Source organism: Ochotona curzoniae, unplaced genomic scaffold (genome assembly GCF_017591425.1).
Source record: "Ochotona curzoniae isolate NIBS_2020 unplaced genomic scaffold, NIBS_Ocur_1.0 scaffold_3835, whole genome shotgun sequence".
NCBI lineage: Eukaryota > Metazoa > Chordata > Mammalia > Lagomorpha > Ochotonidae > Ochotona > Ochotona curzoniae.
The window spans coordinates 24,598,596-24,623,596 of NW_024467114.1; the positions used below are offsets into that span (position 1 = coordinate 24,598,596).

A 25,001-nucleotide genomic window follows, 5' to 3' on the forward strand; every position below is an offset into this window, starting at 1 on the left:
CAAAAATTCATGAAAAGTGGAATGGAAAGATGTTTCTTGCGGTGGAAAACATGTTTAAATTTATTCATAGGGTTTTTTTTTCCACAATAGGCCTACCCCAAGAACTTTCAGGAGACCATTTGTATGCATTGGGTTTCAAAACCTTTTTTTGTACCAAAGTAAATATCATTTAGCTCTGTTTTCCAGGAGCTCTTTGAAACCCTCCTTGTGTTACTGTTCTTTTCCTCCGACTGGAAACCCACTCCTCCTCCAGCCCCAGCCCCTTTTCCGGCTTAAATCCAAACAAGCCCAGTTGTTAACTGAGCAGACACCCTGAGGGCAGAGGTCCCGGGTTAAGGAAATGCATCAGTCCCCTGGTAGACAGTGCCTCGACCAACTGCTCTGCTGCTGTTTCCCTGTTTCCCCCTCCTTCCTCCCAAAGATGGGGACAGCAGCCAGTGGCCCCACATGTGGGTGTTTGCCACTGACATGTGGCGCATCTCCCCTTGCCTGACATGTAAAGAGAGCTCATTTCAAAGCATCCATTGTTTATAGCTGTCTCAGTTCTTTTTTGCTTCAGGCTCTTAGAACTGGAAAATAGCTCAATAGCTCATCAGTGCTCACCAGTGCAGAAAACTGGGTCCAGCCATCCTGTTTCTGGTTTATACCATTCTTCTCCTCGTGTAAGTCATCCCCTCCCCAGGGTTCCACATTGGGATTTTCAGTAAGAAGATCCCTTTGAAGCCTGTCAGTGAGCTACTACAGGTGTAACGTTCAGCCTTCCATCTTCTTTGGAAAGCTGTTTTTCTTCTCCTGACCATCCAAACTGTGACTATTAACTCAGCACCTGGCCCTGAGAAGGCGCCTTTGCAGACACATTTATGCTGCTCTCTTTTGTGTTTAGAAATGAAACACTCATGCTAACATGACGTTTACATAATAATTTCATCCTTTGCTTCTTAGTTGAAATGGGCTGTGAGGCTTGCAGAGCTGCTGGTTTAGGGGAAAAAATACTGAAAAACCATTATTTTATTAGCTTTGACTTGGAGTAGACAAGCTGGAGCTGCTCTCCTCCTCCTGTTGATGGGTGGCCTGCCATGTGCAGAGTGCTGTTGTCAGTGCTGGTGACATAACAGTGTGCAATGCCTGAAGGGCAGAGGTCACCTGAGCACTTAGCAGTAATGAAGTCACAAGAGAAAATCGCCAGCAACGAGGGACTCAGGGGTGACAGAAAAGGCCCCTAGTCAATGGCGGCAGTCTTCCCTGCCCCAATGATTGGTGCCTATCTCGGCAGGTGACAGCTTTTAGCTGTCCTTTGTGTCCAGCAGCTAGTAACCTCTCACTGTCCTCACTGCCTGCCGCTGTTGCCTCGCAGTGTATTTAACGAACCCAACCCTACCTGCTCTAGCTGAGCACTCTGCAGAATTCTTTCAGTGCTGTGGCATCCATGAGTTGATTCCCTCTATGCAGAGCCCCTGCTCTCCTGGTGCCTGCCATCCGGTCATGCACCTGATCCAACTTTCTTAGCAGCCAAGTGGGGGTGCTGCTGTAGTTCCACTGTCTGTGCTGGAGTGTGATCGGAAATGACATTTGTCTAAGTGAAGTGGGTGTCACAGCCAAGTGGGTGCTGCGATCCATGCAAGGCAGAGAAGACCATGGCACGGATGCTGTCAGTGTGGGATGAGTATTCTAGAGGCTGCCCTCTTGTACCACCATGGTCTCTGTGGCCAAGGCACCTCAGGCCTCTGTAGCTCCACCTGCTCAGTGGGTGCTGGCCTGGGGTTTCTGCTTAGAGGAATCAAACCTCCATGCTCCTGAATGTCTTTCATGTGGACTGTGATTCTGACTCCTTTAGTACTGAATCCTAGTGCTGACTGAGAGTCTACAGGACCTGGTGGTCCCTGCCTGCTTTCCCACCTTCTCTGCCCTGCATAACCCAACTTGCTTTTTCAAAAACATGCTCTGAGGAATACCTTCCTGCTTGACATTCTTCTCTGCTATCTTTCTGTGGATCTGTGAGACAAATCCTTGGCATCCTGCTGCCACGTTGTCAGATGCAGCTATCTGGTGGAGGGCTGGCTCTCATGCTAGGTGGCTCTTGTACCTGGGTGAATGCTTGGAGGGCATGTGTGTGTGTGTGTGTATGCATGCACACACTCAGGCACACACACACACTTGTATGTTGCATAGTATATCTTTCAGCAATTCTGTCTTTAAGATTTGAAATTTCAGGGGAACATGATTCTAGATTCCAATTTTGCAGTAGATTCTTACCATATAATAACAGGCCTTGAGTAAAATATAATTAAATGAACAAATGCCTTGGAAACTTTATAGCTACAGAATCTTGACATTTTGAAGTCAGAATTATCCTGAGCAATTCTGTCCTGCAGGTAAGTTTGCCAGATAAAGTAAAAATGCCAAGTTAGATTCAAGTTTCACATAAGCAATTCGTAACAAAAATTTTTAATGCAAGTCTATTCCATGTAATATTTGGTACCACCATGACCGTATTTTTTTTCATCTGCAATTCAAATTTAATTGAACATTTTGCATTTTTAATTTGCTCAGTCTGGCAACTCCAGTGACTCTCCCAACAGATACGACAAGGAAACAGACATCTAGCCAGAGAACAAGGCTGGCCTGATATTTCTTGTGATATTTCTCGCCTTTCCAACAAGCAGGAAGAGTAGAAAGGAAGTCAGTTCAGCCTGGAAGTTGCGGAGGGAAGGGTGGAGAAGGAGACCTATTTTTATCTCGGCTCCGAAACCAGCTCACTGCCACTGTTAACATGGAAGTTATACAGTGCAGCTTCCCAGATTGGGTTGCTACAAAGGCCACTATAAATAATAGACAACTACGCCAAAACTCTCTGTCGTGTTTCTGGGCTAATTTTTATGGAACCTTTGAAAATTAAGTATAGCCAGCATTATGGCTGTTGAAATAGATATGACCCAAGTTTGCCTCCCTGTAATCCTTGAACTTTTTCTTCCCCCTGGGCTTTCAGATTCTCGGTGCCTTTCATCTTCCCTGATGGCTCATGGCTTTTCTTCCCTCTGCAGGGAGCTGGGATGCAACCATCCCCAGCCTCTCTGGCCTGGAAAGCTGGGTCACCACACTCACAGAACGTCTGAGTTGCACAAGACGTTTTTGAAAGGTTTTGATCAAGTAGAGAGTCATTCAAAAAGCCATGTCTTTCCTGCTGGTTATGAAATAATTCCTTCAGTCTGTTTAAATCTGTCAGCATAGCTCACTGTAGTGGCTGTTAGCATTCTTTGCTAAATTTGACTATTTTGAGCCTGGGAGGAAACTGTAGATTTACTTCACCACCCATTCATTGGTTTCCCAGGAGATGATAGTTATCATGGGGCTTTCCTGTTCATGAAGTTACTAAGATCCTGATTTTCTGGAAGCCCATTTAGAAATGTTTAGAGTTCCCCACCGTAGCAATTGGTAAGCAAGTAGGTTTCTCTTCATCTCAGTTCAAAGTTGGGTTAGTGGGGCCATAAGGTTTGCAAAGTCACCTCTGAGACCCCCTGAATAACAGCAGTTCAGTATCCTTTGCATCAAATACCCACCAGTGTTTGGAACCCAGTGTTCCAAATTAGCCACCCCAAAACACAGACATGCACTCAGTCTTTTGTAAAAGGCGAAAGATTTATATGGTCTGAAGAGAAACCAGAGTATGCATGCACTCGGTCTTGATGGCCCACTTGGATAACTTCACCATCTCACAGAAGGCCCACAGGTGCTTTCTGACCTTCCACGAGATGTGTATTATGCACAGGAGACAAAGACAGTGTCCCACAGAGGCTCACAGCACAAGGGTTTCTTATTTCAGCTAGGAGACCCAATGCCAAGGGGTTAGAGGTAGGAACATAATGTGAAATGCTTCTGATTCAGTTTCTTGATTAATTTTTATTGTTGTCCTTTTTTCTTACAGTGCTCTAAATCAGTTTTTTCACTTGTTTCCTGAATATAACAGGAATGAATTTTATATCTCTGGGGAGGTGAGTTAAAATCATGTATTTTGATGTGTTTCAAGCATTCTTAAGACTGAAATACACTATGAGAGTTGAGCTTTGTTCATTTAAATAGATATCATCTTCCAGCCCATTTTCAGAATTCTGTTATCTCCAAATTGTCCCCGTCATGTATTGTGAAAAACTGGGCTTGTTTCATGTGTCCAGTGAGTGGTCATGTCTCAGCTCCATGCGTTTATTGTAGTTATTCATGATGAGGGCTTTGAGCATCTAACCTAGGTGCCTTGTAGAAGAACCCATATTTTGAATGTCCAATTCTCTGCTCAGTCAAAATTGTGTGCAATGTTTCTACATAAGACAGTGCTATGTATTTTCTATTACATCCCACCAGGCGGGACATAACGTCAGTTTGCCCCTCATCCAGAATGCTAAAGTTGCCTCACTTGGCTGCTAAGTTTCTGCAAGATTTCAGTATTGTAAAGCACCTGTTTCTGTGCATAATTAATAGATAATCAGACTGTGAACATCTGTGTGCCCATGTATGTCTCTCAGAAATGTTAGTGTCTGTTGAGGGTCCCTACCAGCATCAGTTAGTGCACTGACGGAATGGCAACCTTACTCATCTTTCTGTAGCTATCATCAGACATTCTTCTGTATAGAAGATCTTTCCTTCCACGTTGTCTCTGTTATGCACTTTTATATCACTGTGGACTCATGCATGGATGTTTCGATTTGATTTGTTAAAATTTATTGCCATCACTATTATTTTTGAGGCTTCTGTAGTTTCAAATTTGATTACTGGGAATCCCTTCAAGGTGACTCCTGTATTGTCTGACAATCCCCGTAGTCTTTAAGCATTTCCTTGGTTATTTTTGGCACAGATATGTATCTCTGTTGCCTTGGAATGCATCAAGACTTCAAAGAACCCCACTTGTTTTTAAAAAATGAGGGCCAAGCATGGTAGCCTAGTGGCTAAAATCCTCACCTTGCATGCACCAGGATTCCATATGGGCGCCGGTTCTTACTTCTCATCCAGCTCCCTGCTTGTGGCCTGGGAAAGCAGTCGAGGACGGCCCAAGCACTTGGGAACCTGCACCCATGTGGGAGACCTAGAAGAGGCTACAGGCTTTTGGCTTCTGATCAGCACAGCACTGGCCATTGCGCTCACTTGGGGAGTGAATCATCGGATGGAAGATCTTCCTCTCTGTCTCCCCTCCTCTCTGTATATTTAACTTTCTAATAAAAATAAAATAAATTAAAAAAAAAGACAAGACACAGGTATTTAAAAACCAAGTCCTTGGGACGTTGTGTGCTCATTTGCCATAGGGATGCCATTTGATTTTTTAACCTTTGCGGAATTGAGAAACAAAATGACCCCACACTGGTGGTTATAATTCTTTTTTTAAAGAAAGATTTTGAGAATTTTTATTGGAAAGGCAGAGATATAGAAAGAGAAAGGGAGAGAGAGAGAGATAGACAAACAGACAGTCTATCCACTGGTTCACTCTCCAAATGGCCTCAAAGGCTGGGGTTGTGTGAGTCCAAAGTTGGGAGTCAGGAGCTTCTTCTGTTTCTTTCGCATGGTTGCAGGGGCCCAAAGACTTGAGCCAGACTCTGCTGCTTTCCTAAGCTGTAACTAGGGAGCTGAATCAGAAGTGGTGCAGCCTGAACTCAACTGATGCCCACATGGGATGCTGGTGCCACAGGGAGAGGCTTAGCTTGTGATGCCACCACACTGGCCCTGATATGTGTAATTTCAACAGCACAGCACAGGGTTTTCTGCTCCTTTCTTCCATACTTCATCCTTCCCCACATTAAGGACTTGGGTTTATGACAGCTTCACTGCTTTGCTCAATCCTATAATATATCCAAAGTGGTTTCAGAATTTCTGAATCAGTACCCTTGACAACAAGAAACTTTCAAATTAGTTTCAACAATTTTTGGTTGAACTTATATTTATCCTCAGGTTAGATCTTGCTACAAGTTTTTGATCAAAGTATGATGTTGAAATTATTTCCTATGATGTCATAGGAACATAGGAAATAATTCTATGTCTTTCAGATCATTAGGATATAATTTAATGTTCTGACATGGTTAGGTTCACTTGTATATATTGATTTCAATTTTAAAATTTGCCTTTTAAAATTCTGCTAAATTTAAAACTATTTCTAAACAACATAGTAGCCCATAATATATTGATCACAGAAGTATAATTCTTTATAGTAGTAATATAATGGTGAGCAAAAAGGAAAAAACCCTGTCGCCCTACATTCTAAAAAGTGGACGATGAACAACATAATAAAAATACATTATGTACTGTGACATCAGGCATCTAATGTCATGATTAAGATAAAGCAAGGCATGAGTTAAAGCATAATAAAGGTGTGATTTGGGGTGAGATTGTTCAAGCAAGCATGGAACCTCTGTCCTCTGTGGATGGAGTAGAAATGAAGCACAGGCAGGTGGGTTTTGTAGAGCCCTACTGCTCATATAGATATAGATAAGCTGTGTGACAGCAGGATCCTCAGAAAGCCCCAAGCAGAGTAGGTGACAAAAACTGTAGTTTTAAGGTAACCGTGATGTTGACCTTTCAGCAAAGATAACAAATCCTTGATGAGAACTAAACTTGTCTACTTCATGTCTGCCTGTTGGTTTTGTACATGTAACTTACAAATGCATATACAAGAATTTTTGTGTTTCTGGCTACTGGGATGAATAGTTTTCAGGAAACCTGTGCCTCACAAGAGATGAAGGAAGAAACGAATGCAGGAGGAGAACCTGTGGTAGGAACACAGTTACAAAGAGCACCATTGTCCTAAGAACAGAGCGCATTCAACCTGGGGACATCTCATTCCACAAGGAAGAACATTAAATGATGATGCCTGGACCATGTCTGCTCACTGCAATGTTGTGTTTCCCCAGCCTGGCTCATTCTGTTTTGGGTGTCTTCTGTTTTAAAGCCAGAAGACAAGACGGAAAAATACAAGGAGTTCTGGAGTAATCATTAGGAGATCTATGATCACATTAGGTAATTCCAGGAAAAATCTTTGAAAATGTTTTTGATTAAGTAATTTGAGAGGCAGAGAGAGAGAGAGAGAGAGAGAGAGAGAGAGAGAGAGAATGCTCCCATCCACATATTCACTCCCAAATGTCCGTTTTGATGGAGACTGAAACTCAAACTGAAGTTGAGAGCTGGGGAGTCAGTCCAGATATCCCACATTGATGGCAAGGACCTGGTTACTTGGTTCACCTGTTGCCTCCCAGGGTGTGCATTGGCAGAAAGCTGGAGTTGAGGGCAAGGAGAAAAGCTAGGCATTCCTGCATGAGACATGGGTGTTCTAACCACTAGGCTAAAGCACATTCCCTCTAGGAAAAATTCTTAGCTTCTCTGCACCTCCATTTGCATCTTAAAACTAGAGGGTTAGATTTTATACTAGATCCATTTCAGGGATATTTTGTTTTGTTGGCCTTCTGTTGCAGCTCCCCAGGCTTACTCCTAAAGCATCTATGAGCAATCATACTTTTAACACAGGATTGGCCCGCTCTGCCTCTTTCCACTACCATCACAGTTGGGGTGGAGAGGGGGGAGTTGATAGAAATATTCCAAGGAATTATAATGCCTTTTTCTCTGAACTTGATTTCCTTACACTTACAGGGAGGCTGAGCAAACACTACTATTCTACTGTAGAATGACCCTTAGAATATAGACACATAGATTCAGAGATGAGTAACTGATTTTCCAGCCCTCACATCTGTGTGCTGTGAATGAGGGTAGCTTGCTGCTCAGAGAATCTGCGGCAGCTGTTCGGAGCGCTGACTTTGGTGTAAGAGTCTGGAAATAATAACAGTACCTACTGCATAGCACTGTTTTTGCGTGTTTAATTAGCTAATCCTCCTCAAATATTTCGCATGGTGGCAGGCTGTGGCGAGCACCCAACACATGATGACTGCTCTTACTATTCATGTTGAAAGGCTGGATTAATGTATTTTGCCTCCAAAGCACATGGCTTTAAAGCATGTAACCAGAAGCTGAAGTGTTCATTGAAGCTCTGCTTACTCATTGTTGGAATGCAGCATCGTTTCCTCCTCTGCTGCTGTGACTCTTAAAAAAAAATGTGTTTGGGAGTCAGATTTAGAGAGGAATAGATAAAGAGAAATAGTCTTCCATGTGCTAGTTCACTCCCCAAGTCCAGGAGCTGGGATCTTAATTTTGGTCTCTCAGGTGAGTGGCAGGTGCCTAGACATTTGGGCTAGCTTCTACTGCTTTTCCAAGGTCATTGTTGGGAATCTGGATTGGAAGTGGAGTACAGAGGACAAGAACCAGTGTCTATATGGGATGTTGTATCACAGGTGGCTTTACCATTATACCCACCATGCTGGCCCCTGTGGCTATGATTTTGAAATCATCTTTTAAAAGAATGAATTCATTTTGTCTGAAAGAAGTTGATATTAGAAGTTGATATTAGAAATTTGGTTGTTGGGTTTTAAATTTATCTGAGAGTCAAGCCAGGAGAAGACTTCCACAGTGGTTGGGGCCAGGCCAGGGCACAGAGGCAAGAACTCAGTCCAGGTCCCACATGTAGAAGGAACCCATATCCTTTGAGCCATCAGTGTTACCTTCCATGATCTGCACTGGCAATAAAGATAAAATTAGGAGCCAGAGGTGAAAGTTGAGCCCAAGCAATGTGAGCATATTAACCACTGGACTAAATGCCTGCTCCTAGGAAAAGACATTCAGACCCAACCCAGGCTCTGTGATCCTGCCCCATGGACCACCATGTATGTGGTCATAACAGAGGGAGTAGATTGGGCCTGTGGTTGTCCACATGGTTTCCTCCTCTGTTCTCTTCTTTTTGGCCCAGAACACCAATTGGTATTATTATTATTTTTTTTAATGAAGAGAGACTAATGTGTCTGTGAATCACCTTCCTCAAGGTATGAAGAAAATATACTTCCATAATTAGCTTTCTTCGTGAGTGTTGACATTTCAGAATCAATTAATGAGATTGCACTTGCTGGTTCTTTTTTTTTTTAAGATTTTTAAATTCTATTTTTAATTGAAAAGTCAGATTTATGGAATGAATGAGAGGAGAGAAAGATCTTCCATTTGCTGGTTCACTCCCCAAGAGGCTGCAACAACCAGAGCTGTTCCTATGCCAGGAGCTTCTTCTGGGTCTCCCACATGGGTGCAGGGTGTCAAGGCTTTGGGACGTCCTCTACTGCTTTTCCAGGCCACAATCAGGGAGACAAAAGGGAAGTGGAGCAGCCAATATACAAACTGGAGCCCCTATGGGATCCTGGCACATGCAAGGCGAGGACTTTAGCCATCAGGCTACTGTGCCAGGCCCAATTGCACTTGCTATTTGAGGCACAGTCATTAGACCCCTATCAAGAATGCATGAGCCCTGCTAGAAGTTAAAGCCAAATGGACATCACTGGGAGACAAGCATGTAACCAACCATCAGGGTGTAGGGAAATGTCCATCATTCCCTAAGCATGTGATTTCTTGTTCCACTCTGGGGCAAGTAATTTGCAGCACTTAGGGATAGCTGGGATATGTTTAAAACTGGGATCTCATCTCAGTTCAGCAGAAAGGACATTTCATAAACAGTTCTGCAACTGTAGCTAATTCAACAGCCAGATAAGGCAAAACTTTGAAGCAATTAAAAAAATTAGCAATCCTGATGGGATAAGTTCTCTTCATCCACTGGGTAAAATCTGCTTGGAGCACAGCATCTGACAACCCTTATTAAAGTTGTCGTTGTTCTTTGGGTTTTGGTGGCGAGAGCTATGCTTGTTTAATATATTCCAGACAACACTAAGCATAGGACCCACAGACCATTAAAGAGTAGCCGGGTGCAAGGATCTGTTACTAGATCAAGTAGAAATTTCCATGATAGTTGCTTGCTGTTGTCTTTCTCTTTCATTGTCCTTCTCTTTCTATATACTCGGGTTCTGGGAACTCCCCTTGCTGTTCTGTCACTTTCCAGATCCGCTTGTGGTCAGCCTGCCACCATCAGCTCTCTTCTCCCAGGTTGTACTGTGCTCACCTAGGGGCTTCTTCCATCTCCATCACAATTGTTTTGTTTCCCTCCCCAGTTCTAATTTACCACCAGCTTTACTGGCTGTAGTTAAACCTCCATGTTTTTGCATAGACAACAGAGCCTACCCCATGGGAAAGTGTTTGTAGCAGGAGGCTCAGGAGCGCCCTCATGCAAATAGAGAGGTGCCATCTAAAGTAGGGAGTGGGAACTCTCCTCTCAGTAGATTTACAGTCTTGTTAGGTAGATCTTCACCATTACCATAATGATCTTGAGTATAGGCTAGAGACCATTGAATCATGCTAGAGGAGAACCCTTCAAGAACATCTAATTATCAAGTAATTAAGAATGATTCATATGACAGGCACTATGCTAAACAATTTCATACATTCCTTTGTTTAATCTTCACAGCCATCTTATGAGTTAGGTGCTGTTATTATTATCCCTCTTTTGCAAGTGAGATAACTGAAACTTAGAAAAATTAGTTACAGCAAACCACATTCACCGCGGCCAGAAAGTGGAGGAGCCAGAGTTAGAACCTCTGCCAGTCAGCTTTGTATAACTCTGCTGAAATACCGAAGTTGGACTAACTTCCTGAAGGAAAGAGGTTTATCCCAGTAAATTCTGGAGATTCACAGTCCAAGATCAATTAGATCCTATTGCTTTGGCTTCCAATGATGATCATTTTGCTGGGTCCCGAGGTGGCACAGAGCATCTCATGGCAACAGGGAATACACGCCTGTCTGTGTGTCTCCTTGTAAATCCACAGGAGTCAATCATGAGATCTCTAATAACCTGATCAGTCTAATCACCGAGCAGTGGCCTCACTTGTAAGCCCCGTGATTAGATTAAGCTTTTATCTTTTTAATGCCGTTAGATTTTGCAGTTCCAATTGCTGCATGAGTTCAGGGACCAAGTCCTCAAACCATAGCTGAACCTAAGGAGCTGGACTCCAGAGCCTGAGGATGTCAGTCAAGGAGTGAGCTGAGGGGTATAAGCCTGCTTACAGAGATCGCTGGGGTGGATGCCCTCTCCTTGACACTGTCTTCAGGCCTGCCTCTTCCCACAGAGCAGGTCCGCTTTCCAACAGAGGAGTCGGGGCCCCATCCCCTGCTGGATTTCCTGCAACGTCTCCAGATCATCAACCTTAGACAAACAAAAAGGAAACTCCTTGGCTTCTAGAACGTCTGTGTGTTTCTGTCCCAGACTTAGTTTTAATCATGAATACTTGGCTTTGATGGTAAAGTTTTATAGGGTAAGTGGAAGTTTCAAGTGATATAAAGACTTGAACTCCTTGGAAAGTAATTATTTCTCGAAGCCTTGGAACCTGCTGACTTTTATTAGTTAACAAACAATCAAGTAATTTTAACTCTTAAGCCTGTGATGAATGTCTATCTTCAGTTATGTTCATCTGCATTTGCCAGTATTTTATTTTAGAATCAAAAACCCGTTTGTGACTCTTTAATGAGTTTAATATTACAAAAATCAAGTCTCATGCTGTAACCCAAAAAACTGAGCAGGAGAGGAGGGCCAGATGGAAATGTTTACAAGTGGCTCTGGGTTGCATTTCCAAATCAAAGCAATACATCTTTACAGATTCTTGATTATTAGATACAAAGAAAAGAACAGGAGTAGATTGGAAGTCATTCTTAGCTTTGTCTGAGGGGAACTACCATGCTGGAGCAAGCAGCCCAGAAACATAATCAGATTAGATGAGATGCCCATGTTGGAACAGGAAATGCTAAGTTGAACCCATTAACTGCAGCTTCAACCTTATGAGTTCTATCTGTAGTGAACAAACAAAGGACTTCACTTGTTGAGTGTGACCCAGTGGGTTCTTACTCTTCATTTAAAAGTCAAATTAGCTATAGTCTGCCTTTGAGTCAAAGGGGCTTATTCATCCAATTGAGTCACCTGGCTTCAAAGTGGGTTTTTCCAAATTGGCACTGAGGTCAGGTTAAGTGGGGGAAGGGTGCATTTGTTCGCCTCTGTCTGTCACTAATGGATTTTGTTTAACAGAAGTATCTTCTCAGTGCTAAAAAGGAATATATCATCTGAAAGGCAGCAAATACCTTAGCATGAGTTTATGTGACTAAAAGTTGGCTACAGATCAAAACACTTTTGCTTTATGCCTGTGCCTGTACAGTTTGAAAGTTTCTTTTTTCAAGAGAAGGAGATGTTTTGATAAAGTCCTATTCTTGTTAGAAGCCTTTAAAAAAAATAGTTCAGCAATGTGGTCTTGAAATTAGATGACGCATGGTCTAGAAATGTCTAGGAAGTTGTAGAGATTACCGCAACATGGCTTTCCTCACTCATTAATTTTCTCAACTGGCCATTTTCAGACCACACATCTCTCCTCAGAGAGACTCATGATATGGAGGAAGTGTGACTCTTCCCCAAGGCTGGATGGATCCTCACAGATGTTACCTGATGTTTTGCTGCACTACACTAAGGATTTTCCCTAGCATGGGGCTCTTACATTTGCATTTTCAGTGTGTACACCAAGTTCTCGGCAGGGCATTGACAGTCTCTTATTCCCTGTGGTCTGGTCGGCCATGGTCCATGCCCAGAAAGCTGAAGGTCAAGGGATGGAAAAGACTTTCCCAAAGGACAGCCCATCTTGGAGACCCGGAGGAGTGACCACCAGTGCCAGCAATGACTCTTGCCAAGATGCTCCAGTTTTAGCCCAATGGCTCCAGAGGAAGACGGAGTAGGGCAAGGGACTTTGAGTGGCCTGCAGGTCTCTCACACTGTGGCTGAAATGGACTACCTCCTTGGCATGGCAGAGGTTGAGAAAGATGGTCTGTGAATGGTCAGATTTTGTGTCTACAGTTAGGGGCATCTTATTTCAAAAGCTGCTGCTCATTTTGCTAATAAACTTCTGGATGTTTTGGACGTTTTATACTATGAAGGTGTGTCCCCAGAGGCGAGGAGCATCAGTGTAGTTGCATTTATTTCCCCCAACTCAACTTCAGTAAGAAATGTAGCCCCCGAGAGTAGTTGAAACAATAGTAACTACAAACATATGTGAAATTTCTGCAAGAGGACATCGTTTCCATTATATTATTATTTTCTGACACTGTTTTCCTTTAGGAAGAGCTGATTGGAACTTGGTTTTAGATATGAAATATTTTTTTTCTTGAAATTGACCGGGAGCAGTGGTGCATTAAATCAGCTATGACTGTTGCCCAAACATGTAAGAGAATACACAATTACAAGTTTCCTTATCCCATTGTATTTTTACACATCTGGATAATTAAGCAAGCATTACATTCTCTCTCGACTATTTTTACAAGTGCCGTGTGCTTCTCACGTGGTTTCCATTGGGCTGTTCCAAACACCACTTAAGAACTCAGAATGAGTGCACACCAAGATGCAGAAGTGATCTTCCACTGGGACTCTGAGACCTTTGTTTCTCAGGGGGTAGATAAAGCTTGAGATCTCTTCTAAAGAAAGAGGAGAACTGGAGGTTTATTGCCCCTTTAAGCTCCAGCAAATAAAGTGTGTGCAAACACACCATGATGTCTCTAGGCCTTCATGTTGGAGGTGAGCTGAACTTACAGTCACCATGGGGAAAATGAACCAAACAAGAATCCTGCTAGGATTTGCAACCTGAAGTGCCTTTAAATATCAGAAAGCCATACTAAGAGGAGCCTAAAGCCCAGAAGTGTGAATTGCTAAGCTAGTCTGACTTATTATGTTGTAGATGTATATGTTTATCTGGCAGAGTGCCTTTTTGGGAAAGTCATTACCGAATCCTAAAATAATATATACTCAGATAGTTTCTGGCTGCATTTTCCCTTTTTTCTTTCATAATAGCTTTGATGTTAGTCTGAGTTTTTATGAGGCCAGAGTCTGACCTGATGTTGGGGGTTGGGGTTAACTCACAGACTGCAGGGGCGGTATTGAGCAGCTGCTGCCCATACTGGGGTTGTGCTTGTGGGGGATGGTCAGAGAAGCCCCTGTCCTGAGAGCTCTGGTGGGTGTTGTTATTGTCAGCACAGGCAGAACCTGGGACAAAGGGGGCAGGAGTTCATCAGGTCACCAGATTACAGTGAAAAGCTGAACAACCAGCTAGGTCATTTCCAATCCTTGAAGAAACCACAGATTCTACCCCCACACTGGGGCATTCTATCCTTTTTTTTTTTTTTTTAATATACAGGAAAGGGAAAAGTGGGCAAAATGAAACAGATTTGATTGATCAGCTGGTTGCCTTTTAAAATGCTTTGGTCAAAGAATCATGAAGTTGAGAAATAAATACTGCAAGAAGAATAAATAAGTTTGATTTAGAAAAAAAAAGATTAAAAGGAAAAGAAATTTGTCTCAACATGGAGAGTGAAAATGATTGAAATTTCATCACACTGCTTGTGTCTGTTTTCCATAAAATAATCCTATAATTGTCTACTGTGTGACAACCTTAATCACTCAACCAATGGAATGATTAATAAAAAGGCAGTAAGGATTTGCCACACTGACACAAAGCAACAAACTGTATGGTAAGTCATTAGAAAGCATAAAATGAGATAAATATTATCATTGCTAGCTTAGCTAATGTGGACTAAATATTAAAGAAACTGGTTTTAGAGGGGATTATGGAACAAACCATCCACTTCACCATCTAGTTTGTCACAAATGTTCACCTTAGCAAACCTGCTGCAATTAAACAAAAGTTTCAGTTTTGGCTTAGGGAATCAGGAACCCGTTGTGTATACCCCAGGACCTGTGACTTCAGTGTTGTTTAGTGTGAGAACTGAGAGCTGTGGAGGCAGTCAGACCTGGATAGAATTCCAGCAAGGCCTGCAACTGAAAGGGGCAGACCCTTCTTTTCTTCATTGTAACACCAAGGAAAATAATGTCTCCCCGTAAGTTTACTCAAAAGTCTGTGTAATAACCTGGTTTATAGTAGATGCTCAAATTGAGTGGGTGTTCTTTCTTAATTTCCTGCCTGAATATACCCCAGGTACACATCATGGTCACAAGAGAGAGGTGCTATAAAAATGCACATGTTTTAGGTTGACATTTTCCTTACCTGATATAGCGATTTGAAGTACATGCTCTTCCATCTAGTATTTGAGAGAGGCGTTTTATTGCCCGGTCTTAAGGCAAGATGACTTGAGTGATTATACTACTGAAAGACATACTTTTTAGTATCTGTATCAATTCCCAGTAGAGAAGAAATATTTGGAAGTAATTCCAAAGAACTCACTGTTGTTTTGTTTTAATTTCATTTATTTATTTGAAAGTCAGAGTTTGTGAAAGAGAGAGGAAGAGAGATCCTTATTCTACTGGCTCATTCCCCATATGCCTGTAACACCTGCAGCTGGGCCAGGAATGCAGCCAGGAATCTGGAATTCCATACAGATCTCTCACAGGGATCACAGCATCCCAAGCATTGGGCTTATCATCTGCTCCCTTCCTAGATGCATCAGCAAGGAGCTGGACCAGAAGCAGGGGAGCCACGACTCTCACTGGCCCTCTGATATTGCATGTGGTCTATGAAGAAATCTTGTCTAAATTGCATTATTTTATCTTGAAAAAAAACTTAGGTTTTGAAGTAGGTCAGAAAAGGTGGAAGTCATTTTCTTTTGAGAGGTAGACAGAAACAGATGTAGATAACTCCCATCTGCCGGTTCACCCCACAAATGTTTGCTGCTGCTGTGACTGAGCCTGCCTGGAACCAGGAGCTTGGAATTCAGTCCAGGTCTGCCAGGTGAGTTGCAAGGCCCTGACTCTGCTGAGCTGTCACCTGCTGCTTCCAAGGGTACACATGAGCAGAGCCAGGACTGAGCCCAGGCACTCCGCTGGGTCAAGGGCCTGTGCCTGCTGTTATTCTGATTAGCTCAAATAGCATAACCTTGTACTAGCATCACTTTATGATGGTTTATTCCAGCCTCTATCCTCAGTCTTATGCAGGGAAATATGTGCCAGCCATCGCACACTACATCCACACCCTCAACCCTACGCGTATGTCGAAGTTCAACCTGAAAGGAATTGCCCTTGGAGATGCATATTTCGATCCTGAATCAGTAGGTGTCTTAATTTTTTTTTTCTTTCTGTATTGTTCTTGATGGAAAGTAAATCCCCCTTTAAATCCTCCTTAACTTGATTAAGGGGAACCCTAGTTGTATTTGAATTAAACTTTCTCATTTTTACCCAGTGTTTCACAGCTTCACAACGTCAGTTTGCTTTGTCAGTCTGTGTTGGCAGTCAATGTTAACTATATATATATATATCTAACTATATATATATACATATATACCTGTGTGTTGCATTTTGTGGGATTTATGTGTTATGTGTATATATGGAATGACGTGTAATGGCCTCACATGGCTAATACAAACATGAGAGTTGCAAAGAGGATTATTTTACCGAACAGGTTGCTCTTGTTTCTCTCCTTCTCCATGGCACTGACATGGGTCTCCTTTGTCCTCAGATCATAGGGGGCTACGCAGCCTTCCTGTTTCAAATCGGCTTGCTAGATGAGAAGCAGAAAAAACACTTCCAGAAGGAGTGTGATGCGTGTGTAAAACACATCAAGCAGGGGAACTGGCTGCAGGCCTTTGAAGTGAGTTCTGGGGCCCGCTGTTATCCCTGAGCAATTAGAACCATCTGAGTTGAGGACTGGGCGGCAGCAGCATGAGCGTGTTGAAACTGGGAGTGGGGGTTGGGGACAGTCTTTGTTGGAGCAGAAATAGCTGCCCTGCTGTCTGCGACCCGGAGGCTAGTGAGATGCACAGATTCAGGACTCACAAAGGAAATTGCCTGTGTTTTACACCTGAGATTGCCTTGGAGTGTTTAATCTGTGTCTTTCATCAGCTGTTTTAACGTCGTAAAATGCTGCCCAGGACTTAGAGGCCAACCCATCCTCTAGTGATCAGAAGGAAAAAGGCAACCCAGGAGGTACACATGTGTCTCCACATACACGGTGCAGAGGGTCATATCCACCAGAGGGTTTCCTCTGGAAAAGGAACCACAGCGTTTAACTAATGTCGTGTGGCCCTGTGTGCCAGGAACAAAGATGATTAAATATGGTGATTTGAAACATCTACAAAGGGCCAGCCAAATTTGTGGAGATTGTTACATTACTCCCCTAAAATTAAGTTAGAGAATCTGGCAACATGGTCAAGTTCTTTACCCTTTTGTTTTCTCCTTTTTTTTTATTTAAAATGGGAACATTCATTACATTTTGTGATGCAGGAAACTGGGTGGGTTTTTTTTCTTTTTTTTCTGCCACTGCAAAGACCTTGTGGCATCTCTCTTGTCATCATTCCCGATTACTGGAGCATCCACGCTGGCAGCATTTTAATTCTCTCAGTGTTTCGGCCTCCTTTTGTACCATGATCTTCTGCTTGCCTTGACTGCTTGTTCCCAGTACCAGAAACCCAAAATCAGACCCAGAAAAGCCCAGAAGCTACCCCAGAACCTCACATTCAAGCATCATTCTTCAACTGCCACCACCTACCCCTGCAGGTTGCGTCTATCAATCTAATGATCCTGCAGCCCCATTTGCATTTCAACCCATTGTGCCTACTACCTCTTCAGGACTGTTGACTCCTCCAGGTCTGTGTTTTTTCTAATCATCCACCTGAAAGCCAAGGTCAGTCATCACATACATGCCCACTCACTTTCACGCTTCCTCCCATGGCCTTGGCTAAACCACAGCCCTAGCTAATTGTACCTTGCTGCCTGGCAGCCAACCGTGGCTAGAGAAAAGCACTCCATCCTGCTGACTGCTCCCCTCCTGGCTGCTGGCTGGGCTCTCTGACACTGACTGTCCACAGAAAACTCCCACCCACTCCCAGGCTTTGTGTCTGTGCCCATATCTTTGGTCCTCTTGCCGTGGGTGATCTGTGATCCATGCTAAGACAGCTTTCCCCTTCAAAGCTGCTAGCTACCGTAGAGGCCTTGGCGCCGGTTGTTTCCTCCACCCACGATGTTCTTTCTCTAGATGCCATCCTGCATCTCACTTCCCTTTCCTCCCAACGCATCTTACTTAATTCAGGAGCCATGGTCCAAGTCAGAGCCTTTTCCATCGTGGTCTGTGCACACATACAGGCATGCACAAACACACACATGCAACTCCATACTTCCTGCCCCTCTTCAGTTCCCTAACTTCCTGCAGCATTGCTCACTCACCAACAGCCTGTGTATTTCATCGCGTGGAGCTAACTTGTTGTCCCCCTCTAGGCTTATGACAGGGAGTATTTGGTCTGCTGGTTTACTGAGATCCCTCCATGGCCAAGACCTTGTATAACCAGAGGATTTTAAGCAATGCTCATTAAATGAGACCATGAAGGACTGAAAAAAAGTATTGAAGGAATGAACTGAAAAGCCTGTACATTTTTTGCATGATGTTGTCCTTCTCCCTTTTCTAACCTAGATACTGGATAGACTACTAGATGGCGACCTAACCAATGAGGCTTCGTACTTCCAGAATGTTACAGGATGTGTCAACTACTACAACTTCTTACAGTGCACGGTAATCATATTTTTTTTAAAAAAATTGTTTTCTCATCTTAGTCTTTATTGGTACAGCATTATTTAAAGATTTATTTATTTTTTTTTTAAAGATTTATTTTTATTATTTTTCATTGGAAAGGCGGATATACAGAGAGGAGAGACAGAGAGGAAGATCTTCCATCCGATGATTCACTCCCCAAGTGAGCGCAACGGGCCGATACTATGCCGATCCGAAGCCAGGAGCCTCTTCCGGGTCTCCCACGCGGGTGCAGGGTCCCAAAGCTTTGGGCCGTCCTCGACTGCCTTCCCGGGCCACAGGCAGGGAGCTGGAAGGGAAGCAGGGCTGCCGGGATTAGAACCGGCGCCCATATGGGATCCCGGGCGTGCAAGGCGAGGACTTAACCACTTGCGCCACCGCGCCGGGCCCAAGATTTATTTATTTTTATTGAAAAGTCAGATATACTGAGAGGAGGAGAGACAGAGAGAAAGATCTTCCATCCGCTGATTCACTCTCCAAGTGGTTGCAATGGCTGATGCTGAACTGATCCCAAGCCAGGAGCCTGGAGCCTCTTCTGGGTCTCCCATGCTGGTGCAGGGTCCCAAGGCTTTGGGCCATCCTCAACTGTTTTCCCAGGCCACAAGCAGGGAGCTGCATGAGAAGTGGAGCTGCTAGGATTAGAACCGACACTCATATGGGATCCTGGCGCATGCAAAGCAAGAACTTTAGCCGCTAGGCTACCACACTGGGCCCTTGATATAGCATTTTAAATTTACCTTGTAATGAAAGGCTTAATGACCCACTTAAAAAAAAGAGTTTGACAAATGTGAAGTCATGTTTTTAAAAACCATTAAAATGCTTGCTTAAACCTTTTTTTTGATAAAATCAGATTTTGTCCAACTTGGAAAAAATATTGTAAATAATTTCCTGCTATTCAAATAATGTTGCGTTGTTTGATCTGCTGACCTATGGGGTCCTCCAGGGTTTATGTGGAATGTTCTGACCCTGGCAGATGTGTGATACTCCTGATGACACAGAACAGTCCCTGATGAGCACAGCGCCCCCTGCAGCCCCTCAGTAGAGCTCATGACCCGGGGATTCTGCTGTGAGGGATACAGGCTGCTGGAGTTCTGTGTATCACATCTCAGCATTTCAAGCCCATTTGTGAGTCTCTTGAAAATGGCCCACATTCTTTCTCTCATACTTAAGGTAATTGGAATCATTAAAACTGCCAGAGCCTTTATGAAAATATTTGCTTTGTCTTGCTTTTAACCTAAGATGTTTAGCTCGTTTAGTGTGGCCCTCATTTCAAACTCTCTGGAATATTTCTCAAAAACATTCAAGTCATTTTCTTTCATAAAAGTAGGCCGCAGCTGAAGTCTGTGTAGAAGTAATCAAATAAGAAAAAGGGAGCCAGAGTGAATGTTTGGGTTTGTGTAATGTTTTGTGTGCCACACATGACAATGGCTTCTGTTTTTAAAAGTGCCTTATTTATGAACCCTTCCATGAATAAAATACGAAGTTCATTTTGGTAGAATTCGCCAGCCCTGTGGTTTTGGATTTTGGTTCTACCCCGTGTGTGTGTGTGTGTGTGTGTGTGTGTAGAGGATGATAGGCAAGAGAGAAACAGAATTTGTGATTATATGTGTCTATATTTTTGTGTGAACTTTAATATATACATGGTTATCTGACATTGCTGATGAAGCACAAAATTTTACAGTTCAAGCCCTAACAGGTTTTTCTTGAAGATTTATTTTTTTTTAAAGATTTATTTTTATTTTTATTGGAAAGGCAGAGAAGAGAAGAGACAGAGAGGAAGATCTTCCGTCCGATGGTTCACTCCCCAAGTGAGCGCAATGGCCGATGCTATGCCGATCTGAAGCCAGGAGCCTCTTCCGGGTCTCCCACGCAGGTGCAGGGTCCCAAAGCTTTGGGCCGTCCTAGGCTTCTTTCTCAGGCCACAAACAGGGAGCTGGATGGGAAGTGGGGCTGCCGGGATTAGAACCGGTGCCCATATGGGATCCCGGAATGCAAGGCGAGGACCTTAACCACTTGCGCCACCGCACCGGGCCCAAGATTTATTTATTTTTATTGGAAAGTCAAATGTACAGAGAGGAAGAGAGTCAGAGAGAAAGATCTTCCTTCCGATGATTCACTCCCTAAGTGGTAGCAACAGCCAGTGCTGAGTGGGCCTGAAACCAAGAGCCAGGAGCCTCCTCCTGGTCTCCCATGCGGGTGCAGGGTCCCAAAGCTTTGGGCCATCCTCAACTGTTTTCCCAGGCCACAAGCATGGAGCTGGATGGGAGGTGAGGCTGCTGGGATTAGAACCGGCACCCATATGGGATCCCGGGCGTGCAAGGCAAGGACTTTAACCATTAGGCTATTGCGCTGGGCCCAAATCCTAACAGTTTTTTAAAAATCTTTTATTTTAAATTTTTTTGGTGGGATGAAGATATTTATTTATTGTTTCTTTGAGAGTCGTGTTTAATACTGAGACTTTTAGGCAATGTTTTCTTTTTAAATAAGACTGATGGACAATTTTTTCTTTGTCTTGTGTCCTTCATAAAATTTGATCTGTTTTCCTCTTAAATTATAGTCATGAATTTGTGTGTGTGTGGTTTTAATACAGAGCAGAACATAGGAAAGAAATATTAGCTTCTAACTCACCATCCCCCACCTCAGCCCCAGGAGCTGGCCTTCCTTCTGTGAAAATACCACAAGGAGTAAATTGATTTGGATGCTGTCACCTCCTTCATTTTCCATGTCTTTGCCTCCAACTCAGTAGCTAATTGGAAGCATAGATTGCAAAAGATAAATTTCTCAAAAGGAAAAATCCAGCGTTTGCAAATAGGTAATGGCTCCAGTAACATCCAATAATCCAGATGTGTCATTAAAGTTCAGGCGACCATATGAGCACAGATTTGAATCCCAGCTGCTCAGCTTCAAATCCAACTCCCTGCCCGAGAAAACAGTGGATGATGGTCCAAATTAATTGGGTCCCTGTCTCCTATAAAGGATACCCAGATGGAACTCCCGGCTCCTGACTCCTTCCTGGACCAGCCCTAGCCAGGGTGACCATATGCGGTGGACTAACATATGGAAGACTTCTCTCTCTCTGTCTCACTAGCACCATCATGCCTCCCTCTGCCTTTCACATAAATTAAAAATAAAAAAAAAATCACTCTCAAGTGAAAAATTCTGGAGTGGAGAGTAGTTCACGGTCACATTGCTTCTTGTTCATTGGTGACACATCATGAGACCCACAGCCTTCCCAGTCGTGGTCCTTACCGTCTTCCTGACGCACCTTTTCAGGAACCTGAGGACCTCAATTACTATACACAGTTTTTATCACTGCCTGAAGTGAAACAAGCCATCCACGTGGGAAATCACACTTTTAATGATGGAGAGGAAGTGGAGAAATACTTGCGAGAGGACACAGTGAAGTCGGTGAAGCCATGGCTAACTGAGATCGTAAATAACTACAAGGTAAGAGTCCCTGAGCTTTTCTCACCTACTGTGGGAGCTTCCCACGGGCCACAGGAGAACCCACTTCCTTTACTTGTGATTTGATTCCTGCCTTTTTCTTTTTTGCTTCTAAGGCCTTTTGTAAATACAAATAACAATAAATAACAGCCATTTCTTCAATTTCTGTGAATTAAGAGCTTCACTTTTTTTCCCTTTATTCCTCTTTTCCCTGATCATTCTTTTAAAACAAACATGTATTTGTTTTAAAGGACTCAGTTATTTGAAATACAGAGTGACAGAGGTGTGGGTGGTAGAGAGGGACAGCCGCAATGATCAGAGCTGTGCTGGTCCGAAGCTAGGAGCCAGGAGCTTCTTCTGGGTCTCCTACATGGGTTCAGGGGCCCAAGCACTTGGATGATTCTACCCTGATTTTCCAGGTGCATTAGTAAGGAGCTGGATAGGGAACAGAGCTTGTGGGACTTGAACCTGAACTGTGGTATCGGATACCTAGCCCGCTGCACCAGAATATTCACACCTTTAGAGGTTCTATAAAGTGAGAGCCCCTCTGGCACCTGCCGCCTCTCATCCTTTGTTGAGAAGAGGGGCAGCAGGTGAGTGGCGTCTGTAAGAGCCAGCTGCCCCATCGTTTTGTGTATGAATCGTAGTGAAGTCAGAGATCAAGAAAAGTATGTTAGTTACTAAAAAAAAATACAGAATCACATTTTGCCTAATGATTATAGCTGTCCACTTTGCTCAGTCATGGTCCTTACTCATGTCTATTTTAAGCCATGTGCTGCCCTGGGATGCCAGGCAGACATAGTGAATGAAGCTGGCCCTGCTCTGAGACTGATGAGGTCGGGCACCCTGTTGTCTGGTTAGCATGTTTTGCCTGGGCTGCTGCTGGAGGCACCACAGGAATGGGAAGCCACAGAAGAGGATTGCAGGCAAGGAAGCCAGGGGCCTGAGAGCTCTCAGCTGAGGAAGGACACTGTGATCAGCGACATGGGGGCACAGTCATCCTGGCTCTGCTCTTTCGCCTTCTCTGATGGTCCTTCAGGGATGCTATTGTCTGTCCAGGGATGGCTTTGGGGGTCACTCTAGGGGACGTGTCCCCAGGACGAAGGAGACCACTTTCTCCTTCCTCCCAATATCCTGGCAGCTGCAAGGCAAGGGTGATTCTGGGATCATCACAGTCAGGTCAGGAGCAGCCATCCAGCCTGGAGGTTAAGATGTCCATGTCCCACAGTGCAGTGACTGGGGCTGGTACCCGGCTCCACCCTGACTCCCGTTTCCTGCTAGTGCATACCCTGGCAGGCGGCACTGATGGCTCAAGTGATTGGGGTCCCGTCACCCACGTGGGAGACCCAGATGGCACTTGGAACCCCAGTCTCTGCTCCTGCCCAGGGCCGTTGCAGGCACTTGAGAAGTGAAGAAGCACGTGGAAACACTCTCTGTAGCCGATGCTTCTCCCTCCCCCACATGCTCTCCCTCCCCGCATGCTTTTCCCTTCCCACTGCTTTTCAAAAACTTTTTTTTTTCCTTCAGTGCAGGTCACAAAAAGTGTGAGGCCACAAAAGGATGTCTTCTCATTATTTATTTCAATCTATCAGAAAGTGCCCAAATCCACTGCTTTAGGGAAAAGTAGAGTATTTGCTTCATTGGCTGGCGTGGTTAATACACACTTCTGCAGCACCTGTGTTAGGAATGGAGTTTCTTAGGATTGTTCAGTGCACGGTCTGTGCAACAGTCTGGAAGCCTCTGTCCCCTCCTAGATCTGTGTCAGGATATGTCAGCTCCAGCAGTCCCACTGTCTGACCCAGCCCCTAGTATCCCAAAGTTTATGGGTAGCCTTTATTAAAAATAATCTAAGGCCAATGACATGTCAAGTCTGTAAGCCTGTTATAAACCTGAAGAAGTGGTGAAATTCTGATTTTATCAAAGGAAAAGGTTTAACTATATCAGGCCAGCAGTTCAGCTGCCCTTGTATTTGTTTCTGCTGGAGAAATAGTGGCCTCGTTTCTGAGTTCTCAGAGAGCAGTGTTGTTGTCCCTGAGATTAGACTTAGCACACAGGGCTGCCATTACAGCTGCTCAGCCTGACACCTTGTATTGGCATCAGGCTGGAGCAGATGGCAAGGAGATGACCAGTGCATGAATGAATGAATGAATGAATGAGAGTAAAATTAGTGCAATAGCATACACACTTTGAATAAGCTTGTCCATGGTCTATTTGGTATTTAATTTATTAGACACAAAAGAGCTTAGAACTTGTGTTTTAGAGACATAAACAATGCACTAAAATGTAACATTAAGGAATGCAAGTGATCGAGTAGAACGAGGGAAATATCCACGTATGTATTTTCTCATTGTGTACATTTAACTGGAATAGAAGTCAACCTTGTATTAGATAGGGTGGGACCATAAACCTTACCTGATACTATAGACTCTCCTGATGTTAGCTAATCACTGTTGGCCTAAACCAAGTGATTTTATGAACACGAGGGTTTATTCACATTTCTGAGGTTGGAATCATCACAACCAAGTTCAAAGGATTTTAAGCTGCTGTTTGAGTAAGCTGCATGCCATAATGGACTGTTGGTCCTAGTCCCAGCTGTCCCACTTCTAATCCACCTTCCTGCTAATGTGCCTGGGAAGGCAGCAGAGGATGACCCATTTATTTTGGGATCCTGCCGTCCACTAGGGGGAGACCTTGATAGAATTTCTGGCTCTGGTTCCAGCCTCGCCTGGACCTGGCTGTGTTCAACCACTTGAGGGGGAGTGATCCAGCAGATGAAAGGTATCTGTCTCTGATGTCTCTCTCCTTTCTTCTCTCTGCTTTTAAAGTAAGTAAAGAAATAGAAATAGTAAAGAAAAAGACACCAGGTCTAAGCATAGGGGCTAATAGCTCTTTGGGCCTCTTTTATGGGAGCACTAATATTCTGCCTTCATGATGTCATCACTCCCAAAGGCCTCACCTCTGAGTACCACCACTCTGGGGTTAAAGTTTTAATGTAACGATTTAGGTGGGGAAAGGCACAGGTGCACAAATATTCAAACCATATAAAACCATATTAAA

General features: G+C 43.7%; 1 protein-coding gene across 4 annotated transcripts in view; it reads left to right on the forward strand.

Annotated features, from left to right (window-relative positions):
* Positions 1-25,001, forward strand: part of CPVL (carboxypeptidase vitellogenic like) — a 108,036-nt gene that overhangs the window by 34,318 nt on the left and 48,717 nt on the right. For 3 of the 4 annotated variants that reach the window (XM_040964778.1, XM_040964777.1, XM_040964779.1), the window contains 5 exons: positions 3,923-3,989; positions 15,907-16,029; positions 16,437-16,568; positions 18,384-18,482; positions 21,774-21,947. In XM_040964778.1, coding sequence (XP_040820712.1) covers positions 3,923-3,989; positions 15,907-16,029; positions 16,437-16,568; positions 18,384-18,482; positions 21,774-21,947 — 595 coding nt within the window. Of the gene's footprint in view, positions 1-3,922; positions 3,990-15,867; positions 16,030-16,436; positions 16,569-18,383; positions 18,483-21,773; positions 21,948-25,001 lie in introns of all 4 variants that reach the window. The other variant, XM_040964776.1, reaches the window with a different exon arrangement.